Here is a 19,138-nt window from a genome sequence, read left to right on the forward strand (position 1 = left end):
ACGAGGCTCGTTACAGCAGATGAGAGGAGCATCAATTCGTGTCCCAGACGTCACCCGGGACGGGCGCCGAGACAGACCTGTCCCCCTTGCTCGCTGCGGTGGCGAGGGCCGGACCGCCGGAGACGCGCAAGCGCGCCGGTCTGACAGATTGCTGACCCTCTTTACCAGACGCGTGTGGGAGGGACTGATTATATCTGTCCGAGTTAACGAGCTCGGCTGCGATCTGTGTCATTCGACACACTAGTGGGAGGAAGTATAGTTTTTAAGGCCAGAAAAACGTGAAAAAGAGTTTTTTTCCCCCTCGTCTCCACGCAAAAGCAGTGTCGCACAGAAGGAGCGTGTCAGTACACCTCCAGCTATGCCGATATCTAAATGGAAATAAACAAATTATGTTGCTCATGCTGTCGTGTTTTTCTACACCTCGTGGGTCTTTTAAAAGTTTTTCATGCAGTTGTCTGAGGCGCCGGCTCCTCGCTGGCGGCCTTCGGAGTCTCTCCGGCGGGCTCTGCGGGGACTCGCCGGCGGATTGCAGCCGTCCTGGAGGAAGGGAGAAGCTTCCCAGCCTTTCCCACCTGTTCTCCTGGGAATCCAGGGCCCGAGGAGACACTGCTGTCGCTGCTGTTGTGTCCGTAATCCCCGGGGCAGAACTGTGAACTGTGACGGCAGGTCAATAAGAGGATCACATGGCTCTTCACACAACTCCTGAGCAGCAGGATCTCTTCTGCGGCGGGTGGCCGCAGGTCTGACAGATGCCCTGGGCTGGGGTCAGGACGAGCCGGGCCTGGTGTTTCTGTGCTCATTGCTTTCCTGCGGCTACGGACTGGACAGGACCGGTGGCTCCTCTCTGATCACAGCAGGTTTCTGATTTGTGAACGGAAAAGCGTCCCTTCGCAGGGGTGGTGTCCGTGGCAGAGTCTCGTGATTTGATCTCCTGACGCAGGAAGAGGAAAAAACAAGCTGAGCTCCAGCTTTGTCTCAGGAGTGTCTGAGAGCTCCTCTCTCTGCGATACTCACTGCTGGAAGAGCTGTGTCATAGTCGAGGGGCTTCACTCCCCTGCGAGAGCAGCCCGAGAGAGGGGTTTCTGGTGAGTTATTCATCACTCCTAGGAAACGGAAACAAGGGAAAGACTCGTTTGGTTTGTGGCCGCAGTCTTAGTAATCCTGACAATTCCCAGGTGTGCTCCTTAGGGGATCACCCGGAGACAGACAGAGCTCTGGGAAGACGCCTGCGCTGCCCCTGGTGCTGCCGTGGGCCTGGCGCAGCAGGGTCAGGGGTCAGGATGGGGCCGGAGCAGCTCCGAGAGATGCTCCCTCTGCTTTGTGCTGCCTCCCTTTTCCCCAGGAGGAAGGAGCTCAGGCCTCCAGCCTGCTGGATCTGCTGGCTTTAGAAGAGCATACAGACAGAGGAGCACAGCACACTGATACCGAGCCTGCCCACAGACACTGGACACAGGCAGACCTGGCTGACCAGAGAGGACCGGCTCAGTGACCACAGCCTGGACACATAGACTGGACACAGATAAACCTGGCTGTCATGAGTGGACAGTCTCAGTGACAGTGTGGACACAGAGACTGGACACAGGCTGACCTGGCTGACCAGAGAGGAGAGGCTTAGTGACCACAGCCTGGACACAGGCTGACCTGGCTGACCAGAGAGGACCGGCTCAGTGACCACAGCCTGGACACAGAGACTGGACACAGATAAACCTGGCTGTCATGAGTGGACAGTCTCAGTGACAGTGTGGACACAGAGACTGGACACAGGCAGACCTGGCCGTCCAGAGAGGACAGGCACAGATATGAAAACCTCTTCACATCTGAGAGATATGTAAGATCAGCATTTCTCTCTCGGTAAGAGTAATCCGTCTTTCATTTCGAGCGACGGTCATGCAATTTATTAAACTGCCCATGTGAACGATTGTCTTGCAGAGGGCTGTCGAGCAGTGACTCATGCAGAAGGACTGAGAGCTGGTCGATAAATAGGGACACCGCCAATTCACCTGCGTCCTGACGGGGAGAAACACCACTGAGACCACGTGGATAAAAAATGAGGAATGTATTTTATTTAAACAAGATGCATTAGCAAGCATTAGCGCTCATTTTTGCCTCAAACGTGGAGCGCGAACGCACTAGTCTGCAGATGCTGGACTCGGGCCGCACAGCCGGGGCTGCAATACCGCGGCTGGCCACCAGGCGCCACACGCACGCACACGCACGCAGGTCGCTCGGCGAGCCGCCGCCGAATTCTGATTGGCTCGCCTGCGACTGGCTCTATTTTTCCATTGGTCGGCGTGGAAACGCCGGGGGACAGCGATTGGTCGACTCGCTACGCAGACATTTTGAAACACTTTTCCTTTGTTACAGAATGTCTACAGTTAAAAATCATGAACAGCAGTGTAACACGTGTAAAAAGATGGAAGTGTGGTTTCTCCGAAAAATAAAATGCCGCCCGTGTTGAACCTGGCGACAGGTGCTGTACGCCACGACGGCGAGAGGTAAACAATTGGGCAGACGCGGGCTCCACCAATCGCGGCCCGGGCCTGGCCGTGTTGCTAGGCAGATTATGTTAATATATGCAATGCGGCCATCTCTGCAGCTACCATTCTGAGGTAAGAACGACTTGACCATTTTCAGTAAAATCTAAAAAATTACAGAACATCTTCGAGCCCAGGACGAGGTTCCGCCGCCAGGTGACCTAATTGTAAGTATGTGTTGGGGCTTCGCGACCGGCCGGCGGTTTTTTAACCCGGGGAGGAAAAGAGTATTTTGTTGGGTCTCTTCGGAAGGCGGCTGTTGTTGTTTAGTCCCACCCAACATGGAGAGGCCCCTTCCCCGCTCGGCGGCGGCAGCGGCGCTGGGCGCAACCAGGGCGGCGGGCGGGAGGGTCCCGCCGCCGGCTCCGGGCCCGGGTGGAGGCGGCCCGAGCGGGGGGGCCCGGTACCGGTACCGGCCCGGTACCGCCTGCCGCGAGGCCGGCTCGCGCCGCTCCTCGAGCTCGAGAGCGAGAGCGAGACGGAGCGCGCGAGCTGGAGCGCGAGCCAGCCGTGTGGTACGGTCCGGCCGGGACGCGGAACCTGCAGGGTCACGGCGGGGGGAGAGCGGGGGGCGGAGGGGACCCCCGGTTTTGGTTTGGCCTCCCGAAAAAGCGCAGGGGGTTTCCCGGCCGGCTGCGGCGGTAGCGCCGTCCGCCGTGTTTCGTGTTTCTGACGGCGCTTCCTCCGCGGCCGGGCCGCCCGTCCGCCTCCCCGCTCCCCCCCTCCCCGCGGCGCTGTGAGACGGCCCGGCCCGCCGGCGGGTTCGGGTTCGGCCCGGCCGGGATGTGCCCGCCTCCTGCCTCCCCCCTCGGAGCCCGGGCCCGCGTGTTTACCCTGCGGCTCACACACAAAGCGACACCAGGACCGGCGCTTTTCTTGACGTGCTCTAGATGCAGGTGCGCTGCAGGAGGACGGTGCTGTCAGGAGCGGGTGTTACACTCCTGGTCCAGTCTGAACCACGGCCTCTCCCCACAGTGGCCTCCCACCTGCGGCCGCGTGTCACTCACCTGAGCCCCCCTGTGCCCCCCTGCGGCCGCGTGTCACTCACCTGAGCCCCCCTGTGGCCCTGTGTCACACACCTGAGCCCCCCTGTGCCCACCTGCGGCCCTGTGTCACTCACCTGAGCCCCCCTGTGCCCCCCTGCGGCCGCGTGTCACTCACCTGAGCCCCCCTGTGGCCCTGTGTCACACACCTGAGCCCCCCTGTGCCCACCTGCGGCCCTGTGTCACTCACCTGAGCCCCCCTGTGCCCCCCTGCGGCCGCGTGTCACTCACCTGAGCCCCCCTGTGGCCCTGTGTCACACACCTGAGCCCCCCTGTGCCCCCCTGCGGCCATTGTCACTCACCTGAGCCCCCCTGTGCCCCCCTGCGGCCATTGTCACTCACCTGAGCCCCCCTGTGCCCACCTGCGGCCCTGTGTCACTCGCCTCAGCCCCCCTGTGCCCACCTGCGGCCCTGTGTCACTCACCTGAGCCCCCCTGTGCCCCACTGCGGCCATTGTCACTCACCTGAGCCCCCCTGTGCCCACCTGCGGCCCCGTGTCACTCACCTGAGCCCACCTGTGCCCCCCTGCGGCCCCGTGTCACTCACCTGAGCCCCCCTGTGGCCCTGTGTCACACACCTGAGCCCCCCTGCGGCCCCGTGTCACTCACCTGAGCCCCCCTGTGGCCCCGTGTCACTCACCTGAGCCCACCTGTGCCCCCCTGCGGCCCCGTGTCACTCACCTGAGCCCCCCTGTGCCCCCCTGCGGCCCCGTGTCACTCACCTGAGCCCACCTGTGCCCCCCTGCGGCCCCGTGTCACTCGCCTGAGCCCCCCTGTACCCCCCTGCGGCCCTGTGTCACTCACCTGAGCCCACCTGTGCCCCCCTGCGGCCCCGTGTCACTCACCTGAGCCCCCCTGTGCTGGGCAGGGCTCCTGAGAGCCAGCCGCCAGGTCCCCGCTCTGCTCCGAGAGACGGGCAGTGGGCGTGGGTGTGTGGCAGGCGAGCCCTGGTACTGACCAGTACTGACTGGGCAAGTCCTCCGAATCACCGGGCCCTGCTGTATCGGTGTTGACGTGGAGTTTCCACAGCGCTGCTAGCGCCAGGGGGCGGTGGGTCGGGCATCATCACTGTATGCACCCTCTGGAAGGGGTGGACAGATTCTTCTGGGACGCTCTGTGTCAAACCCCGTACCCTGAAGTGTGCCACAGCTCTGCCACGTCAGAACCGGCAGCTGAGTGTCTTCCTGGCTCCTGCGCAGGTGACCCGGAGTGTCTGTGCTCTGCGCTGCTGGCTCCAGCCCGGCCCGGCCCGTCTCCTGCGGTCTGCGCGGCTCGCTCATGTGACAGGTGAGACCGGCGGCGTAATTCAGACCTCTGTCCACTGGGGACAGGGAGGAGGAGGAGGAGGAGGAGGAGGCGGCACGGAGCCTTTCTTGCAGCGCTCTGAAACCGAGGCGTCCTCTCGGACAGTTTCTCACAAGCGTCTGCTTGTTCGTGTTTGTGTCCCTTTTCCCTTTCTGCCAGCAGCTCTACCTCCCTGCAGCTCCCAGCTGGCTGCCCACTGGAGCCCAGCAGTGAGAGCCTGGCCAGTACCTGGAGGGGAGGTGTCAGTGGGGCCAGCAGGGGGCGCTCACCCTGGGGTCTGTGTGGGTCCTAATGCCCCAGTACAGTGACGGATGAGATGTAAAATCGAGGTCCTGACTCTCTGTGGTCATTAACAATCCCGGGGTGTCTCTCGAGAAGAGTAGGGGTGTTACCCCAGTGTCCTGGTCAAATCTCCTCCTGGTCTTTACCCATCATGGCCTCCTAATAACCCCCGTCTCTGAACTGGCCTCATCACTCTGCTCTCCTCCCCACTGAGAGCTGGTGTGTGGGGAGCGGACTGGAGCATCATCCAGGTGGGGGTACACACTGGTGGGGGTGGAGGGGATCCCCATGACCTGTAAAGAGCTCTGAGTGGAGGTCCAGAGAAGCGCTACAGAAGTGTAAGGGATGATGATGATGATGATGATGATGATGATGTTTTATTATTAATTTTCTCCACTGAAGCCCACGTGTCTGTGGGAGAGGGCAGACCCCCTGCAGGGGGCGCTCCTTTCTGCACTGGCAAGAGGCTCGGACCCGCAGCCGACATCGGCTGGAGGGCTCCCCAGTCCTGACCCGGCTGCAGCGCGGCGCTCCCAGAGCCAGGGAGGCGTGATGAAACGCGGGGTGTCGGGGTGTCCAGGCCAGCCCGCACCCCCGCACTGACTGCCCCCCTCTCCTGTGTTGTCAGGGTGCCCCACCCCCGCCCCCAGGACCCTCCCATGACCCCCCGGCGGCGGTGTGAGCCGGCAGAGGGAGCAGTACCGCTGTGACAGCCCGCGGGGGAGTCGCCATGGAGACCAAGCAGGAGCCCCCCCACGTGTGGAGCCAGGCCCCCGACGGCGAGCCTGGCAACGGCACTCAGGTGCGTGTGCGCGCGCGGGCGCCGCCGGTCCTCCGGCTCAGGAGCGCCCCCTGCCGTGTTTGCGCCCGCGGCCCGGCGGTGCGCGTGACGCTCTCCCTGTGCCGCGCAGGTGCACTTCGAGGGCGCGGCCGTGGCTCAGATCGTGTACAGCGGCGAGCAGCAGGACCGGCCGCAGCAGCAGGTGGTCTACACCGCCGACGGCAGCTCCTACACCTCTGTGGAGCCGGCTGAGCACACGCTGGTCTACATACACCCCGCCGACGGCACACAGGTGAGACTCGGAGCAGAAACAGGGGAGGGACGGGGGAGACTCTGAGCAGAGACAGGAGAGACAGGTGAGACTCGGAGCAGAGACAGGGGAGGGACAGGGGAGACTCTGAGCAGAGACAGGGGAGGGACGGGGGAGACTCTGAGCAGAGACAGGGGAGACTCTGAGCAGAGACAGGGGAGGGACAGGTGAGACTCTGAGCAGAGACGGGGGAGACTCTGAGCAGAGACCGGGGAGGGACAGGGGAGACTCTGAGCAGAGACCGGGGAGGGACAGGGGAGACTCTGAGCAGAGACGGGGGAGGGACAGGGGAGACTCTGAGCAGGGACAGGGGAGACTCTGAGCAGAGACAGGGGAGGGACAGGTGAGACTCTGAGCAGAGACAGGAGAGACAGGGGAGACTCTGAGCAGAGACATGGGAGGCTCGGAGCAGAGACAGGAGGGACAGGGGAGACTCTGAGCAGAGACAGGGGAGGCTCGGAGCAAAGACAGGAGGGACAGGGGAGACTCTGAGCAGAGACGGGGGAGACTCTGAGCAGAGACAGGGGAGGGACAGGTGAGACTCTGAGCAGAGACAGGAGAGACAAGGGTGACTCTGAGCAGAGACATGGGAGGCTCGGAGCAGAGACAGGAGGGACAGGGGAGACTCTGAGCAGAGACGGGGGAGACTCTGAGCAGAGACAGGGGAGGGACAGGTGAGACTCTGAGCAGAGACAGGAGAGACAGGGGAGACTCTGAGCAGAGACATGGGAGGCTCGGAGCAGAGACAGGAGGGACAGGGGAGACTCTGAGCAGAGACAGGGGAGGCTCGGAGCAAAGACAGGAGGGACAGGGGAGACTCTGAGCAGAGACGGGGGAGACTCTGAGCAGAGACAGGGGAGGGACAGGTGAGACTCGGAGCAGAGACAGGAGAGACGGGGGAGACTCTGAGCAGAGACAGGGGAGGGACAGGTGAGACTCGGAGCAGAGACAGGAGAGACAGGGGAGACTCGGAGCAGAGCCGGGGCAGGGATCTTAGCTGAGAGTGACCCTGACTGTTAGAGATGGTGCAGTACTGGTTTGAGTCAGGAAGGAGAGGTAACGTTGGCCAGAGACAGGTGCCGTTTCTCCCTGGTGTCTCCAGCTCTCTCTCTTCCTGCCTGCAGACCGTGTTCGCCGATCAGCCGCAGGTGGCCTACATACAGCAGGATGGCACTACGCAACAGGTGAGGCCGGGAGGGGTCAGGGGCAGCAGGTGAGGCCGGGAGGGGTCAGGGGGCAGCAGGTGAGGCCGGGAGGGGTCAGGGGCAGCAGGTGAGGCCGGGAGGGGTCAGGGGCCAGCAGGTGGGTGACCTGGTGTGTTCTGGACAGCGTGGGGGGGCACCAGGGTTTGTGGCTGAGCTTGTGGGACACTGGCTGCGTGCCCGAGTTAGCAGAGGGTCAGAGCTGGGGCCAGGCCAGGGAGTCCTGACCTCCTCTCACCCCTCGGTCCTCGTTCCCCTGCAGGTGACAGTGCTGCTGCCCAGCGGCCAGAACATGAACGCAGCCAATCTGCACGTGCTCAGCAACGTGGCCGAGACGCCCCAGGCCATCCTGGAGCCCGTGCCTCAGGTGAGTGCGTTTGTGGGCCTTTTTTACTTTCAACAAGGGTCTTCTTTTCACAGTATCTTCTCCCGCTCCTCCGAGACGCTGAGGCGACGGCCGGACAGCAGGGGCCTGTCCCCTGGGGGCACCCCGCTGCTGGCTGAGGCGGAGACCGGTCAGCGTCCTCTGGGACTGCGCAGCTTTTTTCTGTGTTGCACTGATTGTACTTCAGCGAACGGCCGATTGCGCTGGACGTGTGTGTTGTATTACGCCTATTGTACTGCGTGTTGCTAGTGTCTTTCCTTGTAACGAGTGTTTTTGACAGAGCGTTTATTCTGTGTTTGTCCCACAGGGTGCGCTGTCCGTGTCCAACGCCTTGCCCTCCATGGCCGGAGTCGGGGGCTCCTCCTCAAGCCCCCTGGGGCCTCTGGGGGCCACAGACTCGGCCCTGGACTCGGAGGGAGAGGAGGAAGAGGACGAGGAGGAAGGGGACGACTCGGACCTGGACGACTGGGAACCTGGCCCCCCGCGACCTTTCACCCCGCACGACCTCTGTGAGTGTGTCGGGGGCAGTAGGATAGAGAGCAGTGACCAGTACAGAGCACACATGGAGCCTGATGGAGAGCTCTCCCACTCTCTGATCTCTCTCTTCCCTCTCTCTCTCCTGCGCCCTGCAGGGTGTGAAGAGTGCAACAACGCCCACCCCTCGGTGTGTCTGAAGCACGGCCCCCTGCACCCCATCCCCAACCGGCCCGTCCTGTCCAAGGCCCGGGCCAGCCTGCCCCTGGTCCTGTACGTCGACCGCTACCTGGGGGGCGTCTACTCCAAGCGCCGCATCCCCAAGCGCACGCAGTTCGGGCCGGTGGAGGGGCCCCTGGTGCGGCAGAGCGAGCTGGCCGACAGCTACATCCACCTCAAGGCAAGAGGCAGCAAGGCCGCGCGCACAGACTCGCTCGCACACTCCCGCCCTCAGACACGCTCGCACGCTCCCGCTCCCGGTGCACAGACTCGCTCGCACACTCCCGCCCTCAGACACGCTCGCACGCTCTCGCTCCCAGTGCACAGACACGCTCGCACGCTCTCGTCCCCGGTGCACAGACACGCTCGCACGCTCTCGTCCCCAGTGCACAGACACGCTCGCACGCTCTCGTCCCCGGTGCACAGACACGCTCGCACGCTCTCGTCCCCGGTGCACAGACACGCTCGCACACTCCCGCCCTCAGACACGCTCGCACACTCTCGTCCCCAGTGCACAGACTCGCTCGCACGCTCTCGCCCCCGGTGCACAGACTCGCTCGCACACTCCCGCCCTCAGACACGCTCGCACGCTCTCGCCCCCGGTGCACAGACTCGCTCGCACTCTCCCGCCCTCAGACACGCTCGCACACTCTCGTCCCCAGTGCACAGACACGCTCGCACACTCTCGTCCCCGGTGCACAGACTCGCTCACACGCTCCCGCCCTCAGACACGCTCGCACACTCTCGTCCCCGGTGCACAGACTCGCTCACACACTCCCGCCCTCAGACACGCTCGCACGCTCTCGTCCCCGGTGCACAGACTCGCTCACACACTCCCGCCCTCAGACACGCTCGCACGCTCTCGTCCCCGGTGCACAGACTCGCTCACACACTCCCGCCCTCAGACACGCTCGCACGCTCTCGTCCCCGGTGCACAGACTCGCTCACACACTCCCGCCCTCAGACACGCTCGCACGCTCTCGTCCCCGGTGCACAGACTCGCTCACACACTCCCGCCCTCAGACACGCTCGCACGCTCTCACCCCCGGTGCACAGACACGCTCACACACTCCCGCCTTCAGACACGCTCGCACGCTCTCACCCCCGGTGCACAGACACGCTCGCACGCTCCCGCCCTCAGACACGCTCGCACACTCCCGCCCCCGGTGCACAGACACGCTCGCACGCTCTCTCTCCCGGTGCACAGACACGCTCGCACGCTCTCTCTCCCGGTGCACAGACACGCTCGCACGCTCTCTCTCCCGGTGCACAGACACGCTCGCACGCTCTCTCTCCCGGTGCACAGACACGCTCACACGCTCTCGCCCCCCGGTGCACAGACACGCTCACACGCTCTCGCCCCCCGGTGCACAGACACGCTCGCACGCTCTCGCCCCCTGGTGCACAGACACGCTTGCAGATGCAGTCCCACACAGAGAATAGTGAACTGAAGTACAGAGATGCCCACAGAGAATTGAGGACGTTGCTGGAGGTCATTCAACACCACGTCTGGGAGGGGGTTTTGTTGTTTGCTAATGCTGTGAGCTGCCACTGGCGGCAGCACTCCTTCAGTCCATAGTCCCACAGAGAGAAGATAAATCTTTCCTGCTCCCCTGCGGAGCACGGTTCTCGGTGCAGGCTGTGGGTGGCCTGAGCTCAGCCTGTCTAACGGCGCCACACGCCTCACGACACACAGTACCTCTCAGACGGAGCTTGGGCATCCCGATTTCCAGGTGTGATTGACCACGGAACGCCAGGGGTAAAACAGGCTGGGCAGAAGGTGCATGCGACTGCCTGCCGTAATAACGCACTGCCCCGTGTTGCGCTGACTCTCGTAGTCCGTCAGACCCAGGGCTGCTCGTCCTTCGATCTGCTCCGCTGCACAGTTTGGCCACAACCGGCTCCTTAAACGCTTCGTCAAAGATGAGCGGGAGCCGCGCGGCAGGGCCCTGAGCCTGTCTGCTCCGCAGGTCTGCAGGCTGGAGGCCGGCAAGGAGGGCGAGGCTGGGGAGGACCTGTGGCTGGACCTGTCCGACGAGGAGCGCTGCAACTGGATGATGTTTGTCCGTCCCGCCCAGAACCACCTGGAGCAGAACCTGGTGGCCTACCAGTATGGCAAAGACATCTACTACACCACCATCAAGAACATCGAGCCCAAGCAGGAGCTCAAGGTGGGTCCCCAGCGTGGCGCGGCTCGGTCCCGCGCGTGCGTGCGGGAGTTTTGCTGTGGCAGGGAGGATTCGTTTGCAGGGGTGCGTCCCAGCCGGGGACCACAGCCACACCCACAGGAAACAAAAACAAAACAAATCGAAGATGTGCAATAACCACAAAAAGACAGCAGTAATCTGAGGCCGTGCCCGTTGGGCAATTCGCTCAATATTCCTCGAGCTCTCCTCCCTGAGTCACTGCTACTGGCTGCCTAAACATTTCCCAGCGCCCCTTGCCACAGGTTTGGGCCACACACCATTGTCAGTGTAGCAGCACGAACCGTGAAACAGACCAGCATCAAGCATACATTAGCAATCTAGACTAAACACAGCATAACAGAAACATAATGCACACAAATGTGTCACATCCGTACTCCCAGATTCCCACCGCCAGCTCCACAGGCATGTCTGGGGCCTACTAAAGCGCAGGCGCTTTCCCTGCCGGGGGTCCTTGGGGGGGACACCAGGAGCTAGGCCCAAAAGGATTGAGATCATATTGGCAAGGAAGAGACACGGAGAATCCAGACTACCCCAGGAGCACAGTACACACTAGAAAGACTGCTGTGGATCCATCTTTCTTTAATGAGCCCAATTCACAACGGAAATCCTCGCAGGTCATCGCTGTCTCTTTCCGAGCCCTCAAGCCCGGACTGGAGCTGGGCCTGTTGATGTTAGAGCAGTCTGGAGAGTCTAGGATTCGGATCCAGCTGACGCACTCCCGGCACGCAGTGCCCCGCCCACTGCACCTGAGGAGTGTCCCAGTTCAGCATGGGGCCAATCGGACGATCCCCTTTCTGCCTGTGGAATTCCACAGGCGTCTCGTCAGGCAGGCCGGCAGGTGTGTCCAGTTACTGTGGGCTTTAACCAAGCCTCAGCTGGGGCTGCCACAGTGTCAGACTCGCACTCCTGCAGAGACAGGCAAGGCAAGCAGAGCAGAGGTGAAGCTCTGTTTATCAAGGGTGTCAAGCTCTGGAGCCGCAGCTTGAGGAAACAAGAGCCTCTTGTCTGTGTCAGATGACATTTCAAACCTTTCACAGATGTTGTGTCAGGCTAGTGTGTCCTGTACACCACCAAATGTAGATGTTGATGGGCAGTTCTATTTTGCTCTACGTAGCGTGCAGGTGTACTGTTCTCTTGTGTTGTGTGATGCTTGTGAACCAGTTATGATGGTGTGCTTTCTAGTGTCTGCCCGAGTGCTGGGCAGCCTTGTGAAGCCCTGTTTGTCTCGTCTTGCCCTCGGCCTCTAGGTGTGGTACGCTGCCTCGTACGCCGAGTTCGTGAACCAGAAGATTCATGATGTCACGGAGGAGGAGAGGAAAGGTGGATCTTCATTCTTTATCAAGCAGTTTGAACGTCTGTCTTCAGTTTTTTTAGTTTTTTAGTTTTTAGTTCAGCTTTGGCAGCTTTTTTTGACCTACCTGTTTAAGATGGAGTAGCCAGTTTTTTTTTTCCCCCCCTGTATCAGTCTTGCACAGGGTGTCGGGTGCAGTGATTAGCACTGCTGCCTTGTGGCGATTGGACACTGGGTTCAATTCCTGGGGTGCTGTCTGCGTGGAGTTCGTATGTCCCTCCCCCACAGCCCCGGACCAGAGGAGCTGTGCTGATTGGGGGAGAGGTGTCCCTCCCCCACAGCCCCGGACCGGAGGAGCTGTGCTGATTGGGGGAGAGGTGTCCCTCCCCCACAGGTGTGTCCCTTGCTGACAGCACTGTGAGACTGTGAGCCTGCAGGTACCTGGGAGGCCACAGGGGGGCGCCATGTTGCTGAGAGAGCCCTTGCCATTAGCCCACCGTGTGTCTCTGGATAATCCTGGTCACACACCAGCTGGGCTCGAACCCTTGATCATAGCTTGCCTGTTCCTCTTGCATCAACTAGGAGGCCACTCCTATCCACAGTTCAGATTTATAGTTCTGATCGTTTCCCGGACCTGACCGGCTCTCGGCTTGCCGTGTTGGTGTCATTAACTTGAGGTGGTCTTGGAATCGCCGTGGTAAATATCAACGCAGCACCGGCGTCGCGTCTCAGCCCATTCTGTTGTGGGACTGTAATAGAGTAGGCTACTGAAATGTTTTGTCAGTTATGGAAGCCTTAACTGTATTTTAATTAAAATATATCAAAAACCAGCAAAATCCTAAATACATTAGTTACAAAATAGTGCTTTTGTTGCATGTTGTGTGGTAGGTGATGGCTTACTGATAAACAATCTGTTTTGTAAGCAGTTTGGGTATTTCTCAGGGTGTTAATAGCTGGACTCGATGTTCCTTCACTGGCCTTTTTAACTTAAAGAGGTGGTCGGAATAAGACTTGGGAGTTTAAAATTCTTCACCTTTTTAAAAATAGCGCAATCTCAAACATGTTTAAACTCAGTCTGAGAGTCTTGACACTGTGAAGTGTTCGATGAGCATTGCCCTCGGGTTCTTGGGAGACTCGACGCAGGATGCGTGTCTTACTCCTCCTGACTTAGCGGTGACTTTTGGGACTGTATTGGTTTGTTTTCCCCAGTGAATCCTTTTTCTCGCTGCTCTTTGCTGTGAGAGACTCTGGCCCTGTGGGCGGGTCTGCAAGCCTCTCGCGGAGCCTGTAGCTCAGGCCGGCTCCTCAGCCCAGCGGGTCGAGCGGTGTCCGTAGGGGCCGAGCAGCGGCGGTCCTGTCCGCTGGGCTCTCCTGGGGGCCTGGACTCTCGGCTCCCGCTCCGAGCTCTTCAGCAGGTTCAAGGAGACGGCTCTTTAGGGTTCTCTGATGCTCGGCCAGCGCGGGGCAGCCGTTCCGCGGTTTCTGTGATGGGGCTGGTCTCCTCTCTCGAGGTGCGGACCGGCGACGAGAGCTCTGCCCCCCAGCGAGGGGGCGGGGTCTCGTCCGCATCAGACCCGTTGTGGTTGTCGTCCGCTCGGCGCCCTCGGCGAACCGATGGCCTGTGTGTTTGTGTGCAGTGCTGCGGGAGCAGGAGAAGAACTGGCCCTGCTACGAGTGCAACCGGCGGTTCATGAGCTCGGAGCAGCTGCAGCAGCATCTCAACATGCACGACGACAAGCTGGACTTCCTCAGCAGGTGACCGCCAGAGGCCCGCTGGGGGGGGTGTGTGTGTGTGTGCGTGCGCTCTGGCCCGCTGGGGGGGGTGTGTGTGTGTGTGTGCGCGCGCTCTGGCCCGCTGGGGGGGGGTGTGTGTGTGTGTGTGTGCGCGCGCTCTGGCCCGCTGGGGGGGGTGTGTGTGTGTGCGCGCACGCTCTGGCCCGCTGGGGGGGGTGTGTGTGTGTGTGCGCGCGCTCTGGCCCACTGGGTGGGGGGTGTGTGTGTGTGTGTGTGTGTGCGCGCGCTCTGGCCCACTGGGGGGGGAGTGTGTGTGTGTGTGTGCGCGCGCTCTGGCCCGCTGGGGGGGGAGTGTGTGTGTGTGTGCGTGCGCTCTGGCCCGCTGGGGGGGGGGTGTGTGTGTGTGCGCGCGCTCTGGCCCGCTGGGGGGGGGGGTGTGTGTGTGTGTGTGTGCGCACGCTCTGGCCCGCTGGGGGGGGTGTGTGTGTGTGTGTGCGCGCGCTCTGGCCCGCTGGGGGGGGTGTGTGTGTGTGTGTGTGCGCGCGCTCTGGCCCGCTGGGGGGGGTGTGTGTGTGTGCGCGCGCGCTCTGGCCCGCTGGGGGGGGTGTGTGTGTGTGCGCGCGCGCTCTGGCCCGCTGGGGGGGGTGTGTGTGTGTGCGCGCGCGCTCTGGCCCGCTGGGGGGGGTGTGTGTGTGTGTGCGCGCGCTCTGGCCCACTGGGGGGGGGGGGTGTGTGTGTGTGCGCGCGCGCTCTGGCCCACTGGGGGGGGAGTGTGTGTGTGTGTGTGTGTGTGTGTGCGTGCGCTCTTGCGCAGCACAGACCCCGAGCGCCCGCGCGCAGCCGGCTCTCTGACCGAACGCTCTCCTTCTCCCTCCCGTCCAGGGCGAAGGGGCGCAACCGGGGCCGCGGCAGGAGGCGCTTCGGGCCGGGCCGGAGGCCGGGGCGGCCCCCCAAGTTCATGCGCCTGGACACCCCCGCGGAGAGCAGCGAGGACCGCGCGCAGGTGAGCGCCCCCGCTGCCTGGGGTCCCGCCTCTGACAATGACCAATTCCAGCCCCTGCTGCTCCGAAACGTCCTGGGCTGCTGCTGAAAAGGGGCAGCTGGGAAGCTTAAGATTTGGGACCCACTGTGTAGAAGTCAGACATGCAGGAGATCTTGGAAAGGAGATGAAGCAAAACCGTCGGCTTGTTTTCTACAGCTGCTCTAAGTCAATTAAACCACCAGACTGCCTGTAGCTTCGTTTCGAACCCTGGCTGCGTCTGCTGGAGCCCCTGTGTCTCGGTGGTGAAGGGCTTTGTGTTCTCTGCTTGCAGGAGCTGCTGGGCTTCCCCGGCAAGGTGCAGTTTGGGGAGGGGTCCGAGGGGACTCTGAACGGGCTGAAGGCCGCGGAGCCCGGAGGCCCAGGAGCAGACGGCGAGCCCTCCGCCCAGGCCGAGCCCCAGACGGTCCCCAACGAGCCCACCCCCGAGCCACCCGGCGCCGACCCCCCCGAGCCCCTGAAGGACGACGGGGACCAGGGCAGTCCCGCTGACCCCCACCTGACCCCCGAAGACATGCGCCGCGCTAAGAGGATACGGGTACGCTGCCCCCTGCTGGCCAGGCAGGCACAGGGCCCATAGCGCCGAGCCAGGCCTTCCCCAGCAGCTGTTCTGGCTGTGGGAGCAGACGATTCTCTGTCCGGATGCGTCCGAGAGAAACTGTGAAATTGAAGAGCAATGTAAACCAGATCTTGCCTGAGCGAGGGCTTAGTGTGGTGTGGGTCTGTGTTGTGTGCCCGTGTCTCCGGCACCCAGTGCTCTTTGCTGCTTTGACCCCTGTGTCTGTCTCTTTCTCTCTCTCTGCCTCCTGAAGATGGATTTACAGGTAGGCTCCATCCGATTACCGCCTTTTAAGTCTCGAATTTTAAAGGCATAGAAATGTTTAAAAAAAAAAAAAACTTGAAAGGGAATCAGTGAGAGGAGCGATCTCCATGAAATCATTTGGCATCTTGAGTTGTCTTATTCTCCTCTCTCTCTCTCCTGCAGAACGCCGCTCTGCAGCACCTCTTCATCCGGAAGACCTTCCGGCCCTTCAAGTGCTCTCAGTGCGGGAAGGCCTTCCGGGAGAAGGACAAGCTGGACCAGCACCTGCGTTTCCACGGGCGGGACGGCAGCTGCCCGCTCACCTGCCACGTCTGCAACAAGGGCTTCCTCAGCAGCGCCGCCCTGGAGGGCCACATGCGCCTGCACTCCGACCAGAAGACCTACTCCTGCCTCTTCTGCCCCGAGTCCTTCGACCGCCTGGACCTGCTCAAGGAGCACGTGGGCGTCCACCTGAGCGACGGCTGCTTCACCTGCCCCTCCTGCAAGAAGCGCTTCAGCGACTTCATCCAGGTGAGAGAGTGTGCAGGTGTGCCTGAGCGACGCACTGCGCTGCTCACTGACGCCCCGACCGCCCCCCGCTGAGGGACTGACGCGCTGAGGGACTGACGCGCTGAGGGACTGACGCGCTGAGAGCCCCCCCGCTGAGGGACTGACACGCTGAGGGACTGACACGCTGAGGGACTGACACGCTGAGAGCCCCCCTGATGAGGGACTGACACGCTGAGGGACTGGGACCCTGACCGACTGCAATACAGACGGACCAGCGGACGCCCCGACAGACTGGCGCCCCCACAGACTGACGCACCAGCGGACACCCCGACAGACTGTCGCCCCCACAGACAGACCAGCGGACGCCCCCACAGACTGACGCCCCGACAGACTGACGGACCAGCGGACGCCCCGACAGACTGACGGACCAGCGGACACCCCCACGGACTGGCGCCCCGACAGACTGATGGACCAGCGGACGCCCCGACAGACTGATGGACCAGCGGACGCCCCGACAGACTGACGGACCAGCGGACACCCCCACGGACTGGCGCCCCCACAGACTGACGGACCAGCGGACGCCCCGACAGACTGTCGCCCCCACAGACAGACCAGCGGACGCCCCCACAGACTGACGCCCCGACAGACTGACGGACCAGCGGACGCCCCGACAGACTGACGGACCAGCGGACGCCCCGACAGACTGACGGACCAGCGGACACCCCCACGGACTGGCGCCCCGACAGACTGATGGACCAGCGGACGCCCCGACAGACTGATGGACCAGCGGACGCCCCGACAGACTGACGGACCAGCGGACACCCCCACGGACTGGCGCCCCCACAGACTGACGGACCAGCGGACGCCCCGACAGACTGATGGACCAGCGGACGCCCGGACAGACTGACGGACCAGCGGACACCCCCACGGACTGGCGCCCCCACAGACTGATGGACCAGCGGACGCCCCGACAGACTGATGGACCAGCGGACGCCCCGACAGACTGATGGACCAGCGGACGCCCCCACGGACTGGCGCCCCCACAGACTGATGGACCAGCGGACGCCCCGACAGACTGATGGACCAGCGGACGCCCCGACAGACTGATGGACCAGCGGACGCCCCGACAGACTGACGGACCAGCGGACGCCCCCACGGACTGGCGCCCCCACGGACTGACGGACCAGCGGACGCCCCCACGGACTGACGCCCCCACGGACTGACGGACCAGCGGACACCCCGACGGACTGACGCCCCGACAGACTGACGGACCAGCGGACGCCCCCACGGACTGACGCCCCCACGGACCGACGGACCAGCGGACGCCCCGACGGACCGACGCCCCCACGGACTGACGGACCGACGCCCCCACGGACTGACGGACCAGCGGACGCCCCGACGGACCGACGCCCCCACGGACTGACGGACCGACGCCCCCACGGACTGACGGACCGACGCCCCCACGGACTGACGGACCAGCGGACGCCCCGACGGACTGACGCCCCCACGGACTGACGGACCAGCGGACACCCCGACAGACTGACGGACCAGCGGACACCCCGATGGACTGACGCCCCCACGGACTGACGGACCAGCGGACTGACGCCCCGACAGACTGTCGCCCCCACAGACAGACCAGCGGACGCCCCCACAGACTGACGCCCCGACAGACTGACGCACCAGCGGACACCCCGACAGACTGACGCCCCCACAGACTGACGGACCAGCGGACGCCCCCACAGACTGACGCCCCCACAGACTGACGCCCCCACAGACTGACGCCCCAGCGGATGCCCCCACAGACTGACGCCCCCACAGACTGACGGACCAGCGGACACCCCCACAGACTGTCGCCCCCACAGACTGTCGCCCCCACAGACTGTCGCCCCCACAGACTGACGGACCAGCGGACACCCCCACAGACTGACGCCCCCACAGACTGACGCCCCCACAGACTGACGGACCAGCGGAGGCCCCCACAGACTGTCCCCCCCACAGACTGTCGCCCCGACAGACTGACGGACCAGCGGACACCCCCACAGACTGACGCCCCCACAGACTGACGCCCCCACAGACTGACGCCCCCACAGACTGACGCCCCCACAGACTGACGGACCAGCGGACACCCCCACAGACTGACGCCCCCACAGACTGACGCCCCCACAGACTGACGGACCAGCGGAGGCCCCCACAGACTGACGCCCCCACAGACTGACGCCCCCACAGACTGACGGACCAGCGGACACCCCCACAGACTGACGCCCCCACAGACTGACGCCCCCACAGACTGACGGACCAGCGGAGGCCCCCACAGACTGTCCCCCCCACAGACTGTCGCCCCGACAGACTGACGGACCAGCGGACGCCCCCACAGACTGACGCCCCCACAGACTGACGCCCCCACAGACTGACGCCCCAGCGGATGCCCCCACAGACTGTCGCCCCCACAGACTGACGGACCAGCGGACACCCCCACAGACTGTCGCCCCCACAGACTGTCGCCCCCACAGACTGACGCCCCCACAGACTGACGCCCCCACAGACTGACGGACCAGCGGAGGGCCCCACAGACTGTCCCCCCCACAGACTGTCGCCCCGACAGACTGACGGACCAGCGGACACCCCCACAGACTGACGCCCCCACAGACTGACGCCCCCACAGACTGACGCCCCCACAGACTGACGGACCAGCGGACACCCCCACAGACTGACGCCCCCACAGACTGACGGACCAGCGGAGGCCCCCACAGACTGTCCCCCCCACAGACTGACGCCCCCACAGACTGACGGACCAGCGGAGGCCCCCACAGACTGTCCCCCCCACAGACTGTCGCCCCGACAGACTGACGGACCAGCGGACGCCCCCACAGACTGACGCCCCCACAGACTGACGCCCCCACAGACTGACGGACCAGCGGACACCCCCACAGACTGACGCCCCCACAGACTGACGCCCCCACAGACTGACGCCCCCACAGACTGACGGACCAGCGGAGGCCCCCACAGACTGTCCCCCCCACA

General features: G+C 63.1%; 1 protein-coding gene across 4 annotated transcripts in view; it reads left to right on the forward strand.

The window, feature by feature from the left end:
- Positions 1–2,298: 2,298 nt before the first annotated feature.
- The window catches only part of prdm10 (PR domain containing 10), a 28,435-nt gene continuing 11,595 nt past the window's right edge, over positions 2,299–19,138 (forward strand). Inside the window, exons 1-14 of one of the 4 annotated variants that reach the window (XM_088620016.1) lie at positions 2,299–2,701; positions 4,776–4,863; positions 5,792–5,965; positions 6,075–6,236; positions 7,379–7,438; positions 7,719–7,823; positions 8,149–8,350; positions 8,474–8,715; positions 10,505–10,705; positions 11,989–12,061; positions 13,670–13,787; positions 14,649–14,769; positions 15,080–15,343; positions 15,791–16,138. In XM_088620016.1, coding sequence (XP_088476142.1) covers positions 5,894–5,965; positions 6,075–6,236; positions 7,379–7,438; positions 7,719–7,823; positions 8,149–8,350; positions 8,474–8,715; positions 10,505–10,705; positions 11,989–12,061; positions 13,670–13,787; positions 14,649–14,769; positions 15,080–15,343; positions 15,791–16,138 — 1,968 coding nt within the window. In that variant the 5' untranslated portion in view covers positions 2,299–2,701; positions 4,776–4,863; positions 5,792–5,893. Of the gene's footprint in view, positions 2,702–2,811; positions 3,431–4,775; positions 4,864–5,098; positions 5,227–5,791; positions 5,966–6,074; positions 6,237–7,378; positions 7,439–7,718; positions 7,824–8,148; positions 8,351–8,473; positions 8,716–10,504; positions 10,706–11,988; positions 12,062–13,669; positions 13,788–14,648; positions 14,770–15,079; positions 15,344–15,790; positions 16,139–19,138 lie in introns of those variants that run through there. The other 3 variants (XM_088620018.1, XM_088620020.1, XM_088620017.1) reach the window with 3 other exon arrangements.

The sequence above is a fragment of the Lepisosteus platostomus genome, chromosome 25, assembly GCF_059453375.1.
Source record: "Lepisosteus platostomus isolate fLepPlt1 chromosome 25, fLepPlt1.hap1, whole genome shotgun sequence".
Taxonomy (NCBI): domain Eukaryota; kingdom Metazoa; phylum Chordata; class Actinopteri; order Semionotiformes; family Lepisosteidae; genus Lepisosteus; species Lepisosteus platostomus.